Genomic DNA, 15,732 nt, shown 5'->3' on the forward strand with positions numbered 1-15,732 from the left:
ATTTTGAAAGCTGTTAAATAAACTTTATAGAATGAATTAGGTGAATAAAAACCATCGTTTGTAAAGTGAAAGGCATAGAGTCTATGTGAAATGATCATTGGTCAATATATGAAACCAGCCAATTTCATAATTTGGTTTTCTTAATATTAATTTTAGATTTTCTATAAAATGATGTTTCAGGGCCCAAAAGGTTTTATAGCGCAAATATGTGAAGTACACCTGCAGTATGGAAAAAGTACAACAAAATGGCCGTTTTACACTTTTAATAAAATTCCACTCTAATATATATTCTATTCTCTATGTTTACATGTGTTCCCGGACAAAAGTAGCATAAGTATCAGACAAAATAAAATTCGTCACCTAAATCACATGTTAATTGAATCACCCTTTACAAACATTTTACAGTTTATCTTATTTGTTAGAATTCTGGCTATTTTGCACATTTTTAACATTTTTAACATCAAATAGTTTAATGGATTTTTTATATTTGTAACTCTTAAATGAAGGGTCTTCTAGAATTAGATCGAGTGTTACCTTAAAATCTGTTTTCTATTTAAAAGTGTGTGTCTGCTAGTTTATATTGTGTCGCCTGTAATGACAAATTGTAGTTAATATGACCGTAGGCGAGGAAAACATTTGTTTAAATGAACTCAAGATATTTGTTTAATCCAGATATATATGCAACTAGGGGCTATAGGGTAGGCAATAGTCCAGTACTAGATCCCCCCTCCTCCCCCCCTCTCTTTACACTCTTTCATACTCCTCTTACACTTCCCCCCCCACATCATCTTCCATAGAAGTTATATAGGAAAGTGAAGTTATATAGGAAAGTGAAGTTATATAGGAAAGTGAAGTTATATAGGGGAAAGTAGGTGTAATAAAGAAATATAAAGGAAAGGGATGAAAGGGGAAGGAGGAGGAAGTAGAAATAAGGCAGGAAGGAAGGAAGGAAGGTGAAATGATGAAAGGAGAAGAAGAAGGAGGGAAGAATAAAGAATGAGAAATGATGAAAGGAGAAGAAGAAGAAGAAGAAGAAGGGAGGAATAAGGAAGGAAGGAAGGAAGGAAGGAAGAAAGAAAAGTGAAATGATGAAAGGAAAAGAAAAGAAGAAGAAGGAGAAAAAGGAGGAATATGGAAGGAAGGAAGAATGGAAAGGGGAAGAGAAAGAGGGGAAGGGGAGGAAAAAGTAAGGGAAAGGGGAAAGAGGGAGAGGGGGGAAGGGAGGGGAAGGATATCTGGATTGGTACATACTTAAGAGAATGGAGGAAGTTGTATCTGGATTGATACAGACTTAAAGAACTTTTGGAGTAAGGCATTTTTTACACATATTACAAACAATAATATTTATAACCAATAAATAAAAAAATAAAAAGAGATTATTTTTTATTTACATAAATACACGTTTACACAGCATTATATTTATAAATTTATTTACTTAATTTTACTTTTTATCACATCAATTGTTTTTAGCGATTAAAAAATGAAATGATATTTTAAACTTTTGTTGGCCTAAAACGTTACGTTTTTCTGACAAATTTTGCATTTTTCATAAGTGTAATATTTAGCTCTTTAGTTTTAATTTTACTTAATCAAATATTTGTTTTTATTACTTTTTTACGGCTTCAATACAAATGAACATAATTTTGACATTTAAAATTTGTCCTTAGCAGATTATTACAACATTTATGTAGTTTAGCACAGAGGTATTAGATGGATACAAAAGTATAGAAGCTACCACAATATGGATACAACAGTGGTGATAAATAGATACAAAATTGATATTTTTAACTACAGTGGTGTTAGATACATACAACATTGATATAGTTAACCACAGTGGTGTTAGATAGATACAACATTGATACAGTTAACTACAGTGGTGTTAGATAGATACAACATTAATATAGTTAACTATAGTGTTGTTAGACAGATACAACATCAATATAGTTAACCACAGTGGTGTTAGATAGTTACAACATTGATATAGTTAACCACAGTGGTGTTAGATAGTTACAACATTGATATAGTTAACCACAGTGGTATTAGATAGAAACAACATTAATATAGTTAACTATAGTGGTGTTATGTAGATACAACATTGATATAGTTAACTATAGTGGTGTTAGACAGATAAAACATTAATATAGGTAACCACAGTGGTGTTAGATGGATACAACATAAGTAAAAATAACCGCAACCCCAGTATGCAAATTCTTTTATTTAGCAAATATCGATGAGGGTTCATTTTCAATTTTTATTTCTGGTTTCAAAATCGAAAATTGAAAAATCTACATCCTGATATATGTTCACAGCCAAAATTTTGAATTTTATTTATAACTACTTTAAAGAGAATTTTACTGGTTGTACATAATTTGATCGTTTCTTTCGCAAATAAATAGGCAGAGGGGGGATGTTATTTTACTTAATAGAGATAACTAAGTAGCATTCACTGTTTGAGGAATGACGAGTGGGTATATATACTATTTGTTGGTCAATAAACATTTTTGGAAAAATCTTATTTTGTATTTTCAATTTACATTTACAAAAATAACGTTTAGCTATTCCTATTATTCAGTCCTTGATTCATTATTCAAAGATTTTATCACATCAAATTTATCAGAGGTTTCGATAGTTTGAACACAATCTATCAGAGGTTTCGATAGTTTGAACACAATCTATCAGAGGTTTCGATAGTTTGAACACAACGACAGAATTTCTTCATACTTCGTATGCTTAAAGATAGGTTGTGGCCGTCTGTGGGGTTATGACCGTTGGATTCCCATTGGATCTGCTTGTTGTGGGAGCAGAGCGGTTGTTCATGTTTTGAAGATGCACAACCCGATGGATGGTTTGAGATCTGGATCTTGTGATCAGCAGACTATTGAAAAACTAAAACAAAATTTATCATAACTCATGAACCCATTTACCGATTTGCCTCAAATTTGATTGGGGAACTTGGGAGAAACATGGAAATGTCATTAACGTGGTTTCGAGTCGATCAACTTTAAAATTTAGTTACCCTGTTCCCTGGACCAAGGGCGGGAGTAACTATAAGAAACCTGGGCAACCCTGGGTTCCCAAGGAGTAACTATAAGTAACCTGGGCAACGCTGGGTTCCCAAGGAGTAACTATAAGTAACCTGGGCAACGCTGGGTTCCCAAGGAGTAACTATAAGTAACCTGGGTAAAGCTGGGTTCCCAAGGAGTAACTATAAGTAACCTGGGTAAAGCTGGGTTCCCAAGCTAGTCCAACATAAAATGAAAAATTTCAAAAAATCTGAAAGGTGATTCAGGACTTTGTTATTTATAAAGTGAAGGGAAATACAGTGAGGACCGGAAACAGTTGAAAAGGAAGACGACATTTAACGAACAAGTTTAAAAAATTAACTGATTAAGTGAAATGGGTCTGCGTAAACTGTACAATTGTTGTTTGTCCTGTTCATTAGGCTTTTTAAAATCAAAATATAGGCCTTAAAGTCGTCTTCCTATTATGTAGATGTTTGGTTCTCACTCTAACATTTTTTGTTTCAATTGCAAAACTTGGAAATTTTAAAGTTTTTTTTTTACTTGTTTGTAGTTGTTGTTGAAGAACCCGTAGATGATCGGGTTTGAGCAGGAGGTACTCATCGCGCACAGGTGGCAGAATGAGTACATCAGAGTCACAAGCTCACCATTCTGGATAAAAACATTAGATTAAATATTGTATTCAAACATCTCTTGTCTTCGTCTTATATATAAATACAATGAAGACGACTTTCGATTTAATTTTTTTATTTCAACCAAGTATGGATCAAGGAGTATGGAAAAGAAAGGGAGATCAACTGACACGGCCTGCCCTACCATATGATTATGCATTCTTTGCAGACGGTACTCCATTTGTAAAAGAAATATTCAGAATAGGTTATTTTATACGCGGTAATTGTACATCAGACAAATCATGTGGTAGGGCGGGCCACGTCAGTTGTATCTCCCTTCTATTCCTTACTCCCTGGTATGGATACACATAAGCATGGAAACAAAGAGAAGCGGCAACCAATTAACAGCTGTTCTCTTAGTTTGCTTTTAAATGTAAGAAAATATTTGCTGAAATCCCCGAAATTCCGAAGAAAACAGAAAGAAATAAAGATTACCTTGGCAAGCTGCGGGAAGATGGCGAGGGAGAGGTTGAAGATGTTGAGGGGGAGCCACGACAGGAAGAATACAACGCTTGCGCTGATCAGAAGCCGGTTAGTTTTCAGTCTTCGTTCCATTTTCCTAAAAAGTTTAATTAAAAATCTGATTGAATTCAATGTTTTCTGTAATAATTAACGTATTTTTAAACAAATTTTTAAAAATATATTGTATGTGCCACTATAAGGGTTATTTTTATCTATTAATTAAAAATTGATTATAAAATGAATGTACTTTTAAACCTTTTATCATTCCTTTGCAAGGCTCTAGTGGATATAACTCAACTCATACACTTATCAATGCACCAACTCATTAACTCATCAACTCATCAACTTTTCAGCTCATTAACTCATCAACTCATCAACTCATCAACTTACCTTCTACTGATAAAACTATTGGGCCGACGAGTCTCAGATCTTGATTGTGAATTCTTGAATTTCCGGCAGATACTGAAATATCAAAAATAGGTATTTTATGGAATTCATAAAACTTATATTTTCCCGACAATCAGCAAGAATTCCGAAATATACTTCTTCAGATAAAGGAATTAAGTTTTTGCCACAAACTAACATTTTAAAATCCCTATATCTTTGCAACCAAATGGTGCTCACCTTTGATACTTTAAACTTCGAATACTGACAGAATTCATAATTTTAAATATCAAATTTCTACAACATCAGGTATCAGAGATATAGTAATTAATAATCAGATCCTGCATGGATCCCAAACTTTCTTTTATACTTAAATTGATATTTCCGGCGCCAAGATATGAAATTAAAGTTTGTATGAAAAAGGAAATTGCCAAAAAGAGAGCTGCAGCTCTGGGAAATATGCGTAATATTGGGAGAAACAAAAGCAGGAATATGTGTCAAAATGCATATCTCCTTTGTCTACAAGGGATTAGAATGCGTAGATCTACTTAAGAGGAATTCAGAAAACAGATGTATGATCCGCTAAAAAGAAGATAATAAATTTACTAGTCTTTTTTAAAAAAATTTGTAAGAATTAAAATTAAAAAAAACAAATGTTAAACTTTTTTTTTCTTCTACTTTTTAGATTTATTATACGCCTGCTAGATTATATTTTACATAAAAAATGTAAAGGCTGTTTTTGATGATCGTTGAATAGGGACAACTTGATTTTGTTTTATTTGGGATTTTTTCATTTTGCTATTAAAAACAAATGCTAAACTATAGTTTACTAAGACGATTTTGAAATAATCACTGAAATCGAGGGAGACGACATTAACGCAATAATTAAGTGTATTTGATGTTGAATTACAAAACAAATAGTTTTACTATTTAACGCATTAAATCACTTATTAAGATAAATGGGCCTGTAATTACATGCCTTATAATTTCATGTATTTCATTTTCATTGGACTGCTCAAACTTCAAACGTCGTCTTCCTGTGCCAGAGTTTTCTGGTTCTCACTATACTAAGTGAATAACTGCTACCTAAGGTATATACGGAGGATGATGAGGGAGGGAAGGAGGTATTGAAGAACAAAGCAGGAGACAGTGAACACAATCCTGGCACCGTTGTTCACCCAAGTCTAGAAGTTTAAAGTTTCAAACATGTGTTCCATTATCCGATTAGGTCCAAAAGCCTGTTTGCTCCATATAGATGAATTGATTTATTAATTGATTAATTGAATAGCTTTGACAATAATACTGTTCAGAGCTAGATCAAATTTTCTTTAACTATAAAATATTTTAATTGATTTCTTTTAATTGAAAGAAAAAATGGATGAGAGCTTGAAAAATTATTTACCTCGTGACAGAGCTTGATCCCCTTGATGACCACCATGAGGTCGGTGTGGAAGAACAAGGGCAGAGAGATCAAGTAGGAGAAGAAGAAGGAGAACACAGAGATGATCAAGGCCTAGAGAACATACAAAAATTAACAATCTATATAAAAAATAGTTTTCCAGGATAAAAGCTGTAGCTGACCAAACAGCTGAACCAAATTAGCTGATTTTTTTTTCGAGGAATCCCATGGGTAACTTTGGATTGTCAAAGGCTAGAGAAATTCGATTTTTTTCTTCAAAATTCAAACAAACCCCCCCCCTCTCCCTTCCATCTTAAATTTCTCAATAATCATACACAATTTAAAAAATAAAATATATAGGTACGTTAGGTATCCATTTAAGAAGGAAAGGAAAGGAGCCGTGCACTGCGGCTAGGAGAGGCCAGGGGCCGAGCAATGCGAGGAGATGCCAGGAGCCAAGCACTACGGCTTGGAGAGGCAAGGGGCTGAGCAATGCAAAGAGAGGCTGTGGGCAAAATGCTCGAGAGTCGAGACCAAATAGATTCTAATACAATAGATGGCAACATAGAATGTGTACACTCTCAGTACATCTGTATTCTTACGTCACAAGCGTCAACTCAGTTTTTGTGTCTGACAAAATTATCAAAAGTAGTGATATTTTTAGAATAAAGTGCTTATTTTACAATAAAATTAGTGCACCTTTATGTGATCTTTATTTTCTGTTTTTACGCTTTTTTATTTTATCTTGGAAAACATGTCAAATAATGTAAGAAAATTTTGGTTTCCTTGTTATATTTGACACTTGTGACGTCGTGTATAAATGGTCCATTTCTCTGTTGCCACAGCTATTGTACTTGATAATCCATTTGGTCGGGACAACTTTACCTACACTTTACCATGACTCGGTGAAGATTTAACGCTAAGAATTTATAATTTGTGCAGACTGACCTGAAGGCTTGAAATTCTGATGTTGCAGGGTTTGATGATATAGAAGAACCTATCCAATGCTATCAGTAGAACAGAGTAGGTGGAGAAGAATACACAGGTAGACTGTAGAGTTCCAATAGATTTACACAGCAAAGCCTAGATACAAAGAGAATAGATTATAAAATATACATAGAGTGTAATTTACTCAAAAAAAGTGTAAAACGGCCATTTTGTTGTACTGTTTCCATACTACAGGTGTACTTCACACATTTGTGCCAAATAATCTTTTGGGCCCTGGAACATCATTTTATAGAAAGTTTTCTTGAAAATTATTTGATTTGATCAATTCTCTGATAGCCTGTCATGCATTCCCGAGTTCATTTCAGCATTAGTTTCGAAAAACATCAATTTGATGTTTTCATTTAGTAAAAAACATATTTTTTAATTGAGGTAATCAAACAGTAAAACTAATATTTTTGAAATACTCAAGATACCAAAATATTAAAACTATAGTCTGTATGTGTACTGGACAGCTTGCCCTAATTGCTTCACAGTACACTCCAGTTCATTTTATGTACCGGGCCGAATTTCAACTAGTCAGAGCAAACTGTACATTACTATATAAGGCAAAACGGGACGGTATGCCAAATGAATGGTCCCCTTCTTTGGAAATCTATGTGGCTTAAAAGTTGGCCCGGTACTTGAAATAGACCGGAGTTTGCTGTGTTGTGAGACATATTTTTATTTACAATGTTCTGCACCAAATCTACTCACCCTGGTGTTCCCCAGGACCCAGAAGGAATGGATTTGGTCAATGAGTGTGAGAGGCATCGCGACCACACACAGGAATATTCCTGATATAGCTGTATTCATCAGGAATATATTTCGGGGACATCCAGGCATCTGCAATATTTATTATATTAAGCTTTACTGTTTCTCTTTTAATTAGATAAATACTTTTACGTTTTCTTTCACAGATTTTCAAAGTTTATTAAGATTTAAATTGAAAAATATAGTTTAGACGAAAAATTCATCTGAAAGTTTAACAGGCAAAACGTTTAAATTATTTTAAAGGGGAAATGCACAAAATTATACTTGAAATACGACCAGGTTTTCGGGATAAAAATAATTGGCAACATCTGTGGATTTATAGTGCAGGGGTAGCCAGGAAAAATCTTGACGAAATTTATCAAATGTGTTTCTCATTGTAACTTTTCTAAGAGTTAAAGGGTACTATTGTGAATCACGATTGTACCTTACTGGAGAAGCATGCCCAGAGTATAAGAAGGTTGGATCCGAACCCTATCACCATCATCAAGGTGTACAGAAAGATCAAGATACCCTGCCACAAGGCCTGGATCCTAACAAACAATAAAAATAGAAAAAAAAGTTTAAAACTGCTATTTTGTTTTTCTGTTTGTTTGTGTTCAATAGATGACGAGACGAGACAGGAATTAAAAATTTTCCTAGAAAATAAAGACGTTTAAATTTTAAAAAAGAAGACAAAATTGCGGCTGTAAAGGACAAAATTTGAAGAAAAAAAATATTAATGAAGCACTTTAAAGTTACTTCCGAATATCAGATTGTCCGGTTTAGAAAAAATTTACTGTCTCATCTAAAATTCATTAAAAAAAAGTTTTTGACAAAATCCAAATATCCAAATAAATTAGTTTTTAACCTACCAGCTTTTTACGCACCTAAATTATGCGTTAATATCTATTTATTTTTAAATATTTAATTTACATTTTTTTCTTTTCATCTGTTCGGATATACATCAGAGCTGAAAACTTTATAATGAGACTTAATCCCGATTACTTAATCTGAGTATCCAATGGATACACTTTTGATTTTCTTCTTAAACCGTTCTTTCTTTCTGTATATTAATCATAAATTGCGCGCAAAATTTCAAATTTATCGGCTTAATATACGCAACTCTGATTGGTTGAATTTTATACACTTTTTAGGGTGTAGAAGATTAGGTTAGTCTCAATATTAAGAAAAAGAGAGTATCAAGCATTAATCTCGATATCCACCATTCTAAAGTTTTCAGCTCAGGTTATAAAAGAGAATTTTTTTTAACGCCCCTAGGAAGGATCCTCCTTTTTACTTCTCATCTCATAAAAAAAAATAATTAAGTGAACTACCGTTTTAATCTTATATGATGACGGACACATCTTGACACTTTTGCTAATATCGAACAAAAATTAAAGCTTTTCGATTATTTGCTTTCGCACACGTTATCATAATCGAATATGTGACCCTCCATGCAAAGATTTCAACGCTCGATTTTCATACAGGGTTACTTAAAATACGCTTAATGGCACTTCAAAGACGATTTAAAAGTCGCCATCAAATTATAAAGACATCCTGCTTTGTATAGTGTGATCAGTATAAGATGTCTGTGCGACATTACAAACAAAAATATTATTTTTTTACTTTTTTATGTCGAGCAGAAGTTCGAAACCACTCTCCGAGCCAATTAAGCCAATACTGTTTTCACTTTCGTATTCACTGCAATAAAAACTATTAGAACAATAATGCGATATTTTAAATATGAATGGATGTAGGAAGACACATATAAAATGATTAAAAGTCCCCACACACCTCCTGAATAAGAGCAACGCCCCTTATTATTGCAATTCCTAGTTAGGTTAGGTTAAGATAGATGGATAGCCTCGGTTACGTTAGGTTTGTTCTTTCTCGCGATAAATTTAGAAAAAAATTACTGATGTTTACTGACAAAGGGTTTGTTATCGTTTTTTTAAGGTATTTGGTTCCCGTCATGTAAGTGAAAACTCCGGTACATTCGAAGTACAGGACCAACTCTAGTAGACAGCTAGAACAAGTTGTACACTGTACAGTACAGGACCTACTCTAGTAGACAGCTAGAACAAGTTGTACACTGTACAGTACAGGACCGACTCTAGGCAGCTGGAACAAGTTGTAGACTGTACAGTACATATTCCCGGCAAAAGGGACAGTTCATAAATAAATAATTCCTTCTAGTGAGATTAATACGTTATGTTCCACTTACTTTGATTGATTGTTTAGATCTGAATCAATTACTCCGGTAAACCAGGTTTCATTCGCATTTAGCTCAGTTTTATTATGAGGGGAGATTATCGACTCACTTCCGAAATGCGCTTGCATCTATAAATATAAAGTAATAATCGCTGTGTGTCTGTTTGTCTGCTTTCTTGTTTGTATTCCGTACAGTCGTCTTTAAGTCTCACCATGTGTGTTTTTTCCTTTAATCAATCTCATAAAAAACTTTGTCAACGTTTTATACTTGTTATCTATATCTACATATATAAAGTTGTAATCTCTGTTTGTCTGTTTGTTTGTCTGTCCGTTAATAACTCAGGAATTCTTTGACCGATTTGTCTCAAATTTTGGTTGGGAAACTCGGGAGAACCACCAGAATTTTCTTAGCTTGATTTTGAGATTCTAAGTTGAGTGTGTCGACTTTTAAAGGGAAAATAGCTAAATTCGTAATTTAAGACCAAGCGCGGGTAAACAGCGGGAGAACCTCTGAGTTCCCTGGGCAAAGCTTCAATATCAACTATACCTCTTTCATCAGCTTAGCCAAAATCTTGTTTATTTCAGTCAATCTCGGCAAATCTATCTTTCGCTCTGATTCGTTCATTTTCAGATTTAATTCTAAAAAAAGATTTGATATTTAATGTGCGTTTACACAAATTTCCATCTAATAACGAAAGCTTATCATTAAGAGTTTCCTAGAATTCTGTGAAATTTTATTAAAGTTTTGAATATAAAAACTCCATCAAAACATTAATTAGTAAAATTAATTATTTCAAGTAAATGAAATATGCTAGACTTACATAAAGAGAAAAACTAGATCTTATAATAATGCTTTCATTCAAAATTAATCAAAAATTGCGTAAAAATGGCAATTTTCTAAAAGTTTACTAACTTATAAGAGGATCTCTAATTTTTAGGTGGTTCTGAATTGATACATAGCCTTGGCTTGGAGGGGGGGGGATGTTAGTCCTCCTCCCTACTTTCAAAAAAGTCCATAGAAACTGGAGGTTTTTTTTAAAGAACTTTTTTGAAAATATTGGCCATTCTACTTTGATTTGACTTAGGTAGTTTCTTATTGATAAAAAGTATGTCAAAAAATGCGTTTTTCTTTAATTTGCATTTAACATTTGTATTGTTTTTCAAGGATTCTATACAATGTTAGGGATATTTTCAATTGTTTTAATCACCAATGTGCTCTAGAGATTAAAGAAAAAATTAATATTTTTTCAAAGTCAAAATTTTGCAAGGTGAGGATTTTTTTCAATCTTAAAAGTCAAGAAATTTCACTGAGAATAATTTCTTTAACTATTTAAGTCAAGATGTTATCTTAAACTTTTTTCAAGAAACTTGACTTTTAGTCAAGAATTTTTAAAAGTTTCAATGGAATAATTTTTTAACTCAGGTTTAGTTTCAAGGTGAAAGTTTTCTTTTCTTGTAAATCAGGAATCAAAATTCATTCATAGTGAATCTAATTCAAAACATTTTTTTTTGCAAATTAGACTGTGAAATGTATTTTTTGGGTGGTGAAATGTACAGAAAGTATTGAGAAAATGCGCAAAAAGAGATGAAAACAAATATAAAATCTGTTAAAGTTATTATTCACGTTCACATAACATTACGCAAATAATACCTATACTTCAAATAACTTTTAAAAAAAACTTCATTTTAAGATGCAATATTTTGTGAAGGGATAGTGACTCCAGAGCCCGCGATTTAAAAACTTCGGCTCGAGTCGTAATTCCTTAAACCCGACTTTAAGACCCAATCTTCGGCCCAACTCTGACTGTCACGTGATTGACAGCTGCGAGATCTTAGGCTCGACTTAAGGAGTTAAGCCCAATGAAAATAAAACCGACCTTGATTGGTTTTAGTGAAGAATAAGGCTCAATGTTGGGTCTTCTTCTCATCAAAACCCGGAATGCGCCAATTCCAACTATGAAAATCCGCCAAATACAAAATTAAACCGGTATTATGAACTAAACTCTGTTGAAAATTAGATGCAACTTAAATCCGAAAGCCCGAGCCGTAAATAAGGCTCAACAACAGCTTAGACCCGAGTCGTATTTTCTTGAATTTTTTAAATCGCCGGCTCAGGAGAGGATTTTAATTCGATCTGTATTAGGTTTAGGGTTCACGCACCTCTGCCCCTTTAGTAAAAGTAAATTCAACCTATATGAAGCATAAAGTCTGACCGCGTCAACATTGTTACACTGGCTAGTCCTGTCCATTAGAGCTAGGTACAGTACAAACTGGGACCGGAAAAGTTTACCCGGCTCGGAAATTCAAATGTACTACGGCTGCATAGTGCATAGTGTATACCCGGACTAGGTTTAAAGAAGATCTTTGTGTGTATAATCTATACCCGAAGTATGTTTAAAGAAGATCTCCGTGTGTATTGTGTATACCCAGATTAGGTTTAAAGAAGATCTTCGTGTGTATAATGTATACCCCAAGGAGGTTTAAATTTAGATCTCCGTGTGTATAGTGTATACCTAGATTAGGTTTAAAGAATATCTCCGTTTGTATAGTTTATTACCCGGAGAAGTGTTATAGAATATCTCCGTGTGTATAGTGTATACCCGGAGAAGGGATAAAGAAGATCTCCGTGTGTGTATTGTATACCAGGAGTAGGTTTAAAGAATTACTATGTGTGTTTAGTGTATACCCGGAGGAGTGTTAAAGAAGAACTTGGTGTGTCTAGTGTATACCCGGAGAAGGTTTTAAAACAAGTTCTCCGTGTGTAGTGTGTAGAGTGTATATCCGGAGAAGGTTTGAAGAAGACGGATGCTTAATTATTGTCCTCCTTCTTCTCTCATACCGAGGAACACAGAGCATATCTGGAACCAGATGAGTGAGAGAAAAGAGAGAAAAGAGAGAAAAGAAAGAAAGGAGAGAAAAGAAAGAAAAGAGAGAAAAAAATTATGGCTTCACCCGAATTGAATTTGGAATCAAATGATATTAATTTTTTTCCATCTGATTTCTAAGTCATGAGAAAAATTTTAAAATAAACATTTGTCGCTGCAGACAGTATGTTGAACTGATGTGCCTTCAGTTGGTTCGTTTTTGGCTCGTTTTTAGCCTATATTTTCTTTCAGGGTCTGATAATCGAAAATGTTTTTAACTTGTTTATTCCAAACATTTGTTTTTGTTTATGCAAATAAAATGACCCAAAAATGACGAAAAAAAAACTCGTGTTGAAACGATCGTTTTTCCATTTGTTTAGGATAAAGATGCTTAATAAAGTTTAAAGGGAGTGACCGGCTATGTAAGGTAGTTGAACTGAGTAGTCAGTATGCAGTGTTGTGGAGAACTTCTGTCGGATTCATTTGAGACATATTAAACTTTTTAAAGATTTGTAAATTCTGAGTTTGAGCTCAAATTCGACGTTCAAAACTCCTACTTTGGGGGTGGATACGTTTTCAGAATTAGTTTTTTTTTAATTATTAAATAAAGACAACAAAAAATAAAGTAAAAATTATACAGTAATCTAATAAGATGGTTAGGAACATATTTCTCAAAAGAAATTTGTCAATGAATCAATGCTAAAATCGATAATTTCGTTTTCATTTTTCATTATTATATTGAATTTCTTATCTTCTTTGAATGTATTCACAGATTTCTTCAAATTCTTCAAATGTCGTCTTTTCAATAATAATTCTAGAAAATCTGCTAAAATCTTTGTGAATAATGAGAAACCAGAATAATGAGAAAATAGAAACTAATAATTGAACAAGATTACTTATTTTCGATAATAAGATTAACTTTTCAACATGTTCCTATACATGACGTCTGTAGTTTATTGTAGAACTTTTTTACATTTTTTGTAAAGAAGTTTTCCACAACACTGCATACTCAGTTCAACTACCTTACATAGCCGGTCACTCCCTTTAATAAAAGCAAACTTTAACATAACACAGTTTTTTTTGCATCCGATTCACGTCCTTTAGAATATTAAAGTTTTTTTTACAAACAACTATTTATCACAAATAATGTATAAACATATTTCATATTCTTCAATGGAATTAAGAAAGAATGAAGGAAATACTTTTTTAGTTAGATAGATAGATAGATAGATAGATAGATAGATAGATAGATAGATAGATAGATAGATAGATAGATAGATAGATAGATAGATAGATAGATAGATAGATAGATAGATAGATAGATAGATAGATAGATAGATAGATAGATGGATAGATAGATATATAGATAGATATTTATGAAAAACTAGAAGATACATAGATAGATATATGTGAATATATTGGATATTATTTGTAAGAAGAAAGTAAGAAAGGAAAGGCTCCCACAGATGAGTTTCTGCTATACTGTATTGTACACAGTATAAACTATAGCACATAGTATACGTTTGGACATCCAGGGGATACTTTCCATGCTATTCTTCTTTATACAGTATCCTGGATACAGTATTCCTGTATCCTGTATGCATTATTTTTACACAGTATTCCTGTATTCTTTATACAGTATTCCTGTATCCTGTATGCAGCATTCTTGTATTCTTTATACAGTATTCCTGTATTTTTTATGTAGTATTCCTGTATTCTGTTTACAGTACTTCTTGTACTTTCCATGATAATCTTCCGTATTCCTGTATCACTTATACACAATATTCCTACAGTATATTCATGTATTCTTTATAGTTTTTACAGTATTCATGCATTCTTTCTACAGTATTCCTGTATCTTTAATGCAGTATATTCCTGTATTCTTTAAACAGTATTCCTGTATCTTTTATACAGTATATTCCTGTATTCTTTAAACAGTATTCCTGCATCTTTTATACAGTATATTCCTGTATTCTTTAAACAGTATTCCTGTAGTTTTTATACAGTATATTCCTGTATTCTTTAAACAGTATTCCTGTATCTTTTATACAGTTTATTCCTGTATTCTTTAAACAGTATTCCTGTATCTTTTATACAGTATATTCCTGTATGCTTTTTAAAGTACTAGAAATTCAAGGCGCTTCGCGCCCTTCTTTCTAGCCTTAGAGGGCGCTTCGCGCCCATCTTCTAAATTAATTGTGAACATGTTCTCTTTGTGTACATCGTAAAACAAAACAAAAATAATTCGCGGATTTTATTATAAAGTATTCCTGTATCTTTTATACAGTATATTCCTGTATTCTTTAAAAAGTATTTCTGTATCTTTTATACAGTTTATTCCCGTATTCTTTAAACAGTATTCCTGTATCTTTTATACAATTTATTCTTGTATTCTTTAAACAGTATTCCTGCATCTTTTATACAGTATATTCCTGTATGCTTTATAAAGTATTCCTGTATCTTTCATACAGTATATTCCTGTATTCTTTAAACAGTATTCCTGCATCTTTTATACATATATTCCTGTATTCTTTATAAAGTATTCCTGTATCTTTTATACAGTATATTCCTGTATTCTTTAAACAGTATTCCTCTATCTTTTATACAGTTTATTCCTGTATTCTTTAAACAGTATTCCTGTATCTTTTATACAGTATATTCCTTTATTTTTTAAACAGTATTCCTGTACCTTTTATACAGTATATTCCTGTATTCTTTATAAAGTATTCCTGTATCTTTTATACAGTATATTCCTGTATTCTTTAAAAAGTATTTCTGTATCTTTTATACAGTTTATTCCCGTATTCTTTATAAAGTATTCCTGTATCTTTTATACAGTATATTCCTGTATTCTTTAAACAGTATTCCTGTATCTTTTATACAGTATATTCCTTTATTCTTTATACAGTATTCCTATATCTTTTATACAGTATATTCCTGTATTCTTTATACAGTATTCCTGTATCTTTTATACAGTATATTCC

General features: G+C 32.6%; 1 protein-coding gene across 1 annotated transcript; it reads right to left on the bottom strand.

Moving 5' to 3' along the window:
* Positions 1–1,585: 1,585 nt before the first annotated feature.
* Positions 1,586–10,519, bottom strand: LOC111696007 (neuropeptide F receptor). The gene is made up of 12 exons (XM_023465521.1): positions 10,432–10,519; positions 9,898–10,013; positions 9,300–9,374; positions 8,119–8,224; positions 7,638–7,766; positions 6,885–7,019; positions 5,940–6,050; positions 5,624–5,721; positions 4,544–4,615; positions 4,127–4,250; positions 3,564–3,671; positions 1,586–2,886 (listed from the first exon to the last, which is right to left on the bottom strand). The coding sequence occupies exons 1-12, from the start codon at positions 10,507–10,509 to the stop codon at positions 2,731–2,733; spliced, it is 1,308 nt and encodes a 435-aa protein (XP_023321289.1). The 5' UTR covers positions 10,510–10,519; the 3' UTR covers positions 1,586–2,730.
* Positions 10,520–15,732: the final 5,213 nt, after the last annotated feature.

This window comes from Eurytemora carolleeae, unplaced genomic scaffold, assembly GCF_000591075.1.
Source record: "Eurytemora carolleeae unplaced genomic scaffold, Eaff_2.0 scaffold102, whole genome shotgun sequence".
Taxonomy (NCBI): Eukaryota; Metazoa; Arthropoda; class Copepoda; order Calanoida; family Temoridae; genus Eurytemora; species Eurytemora carolleeae.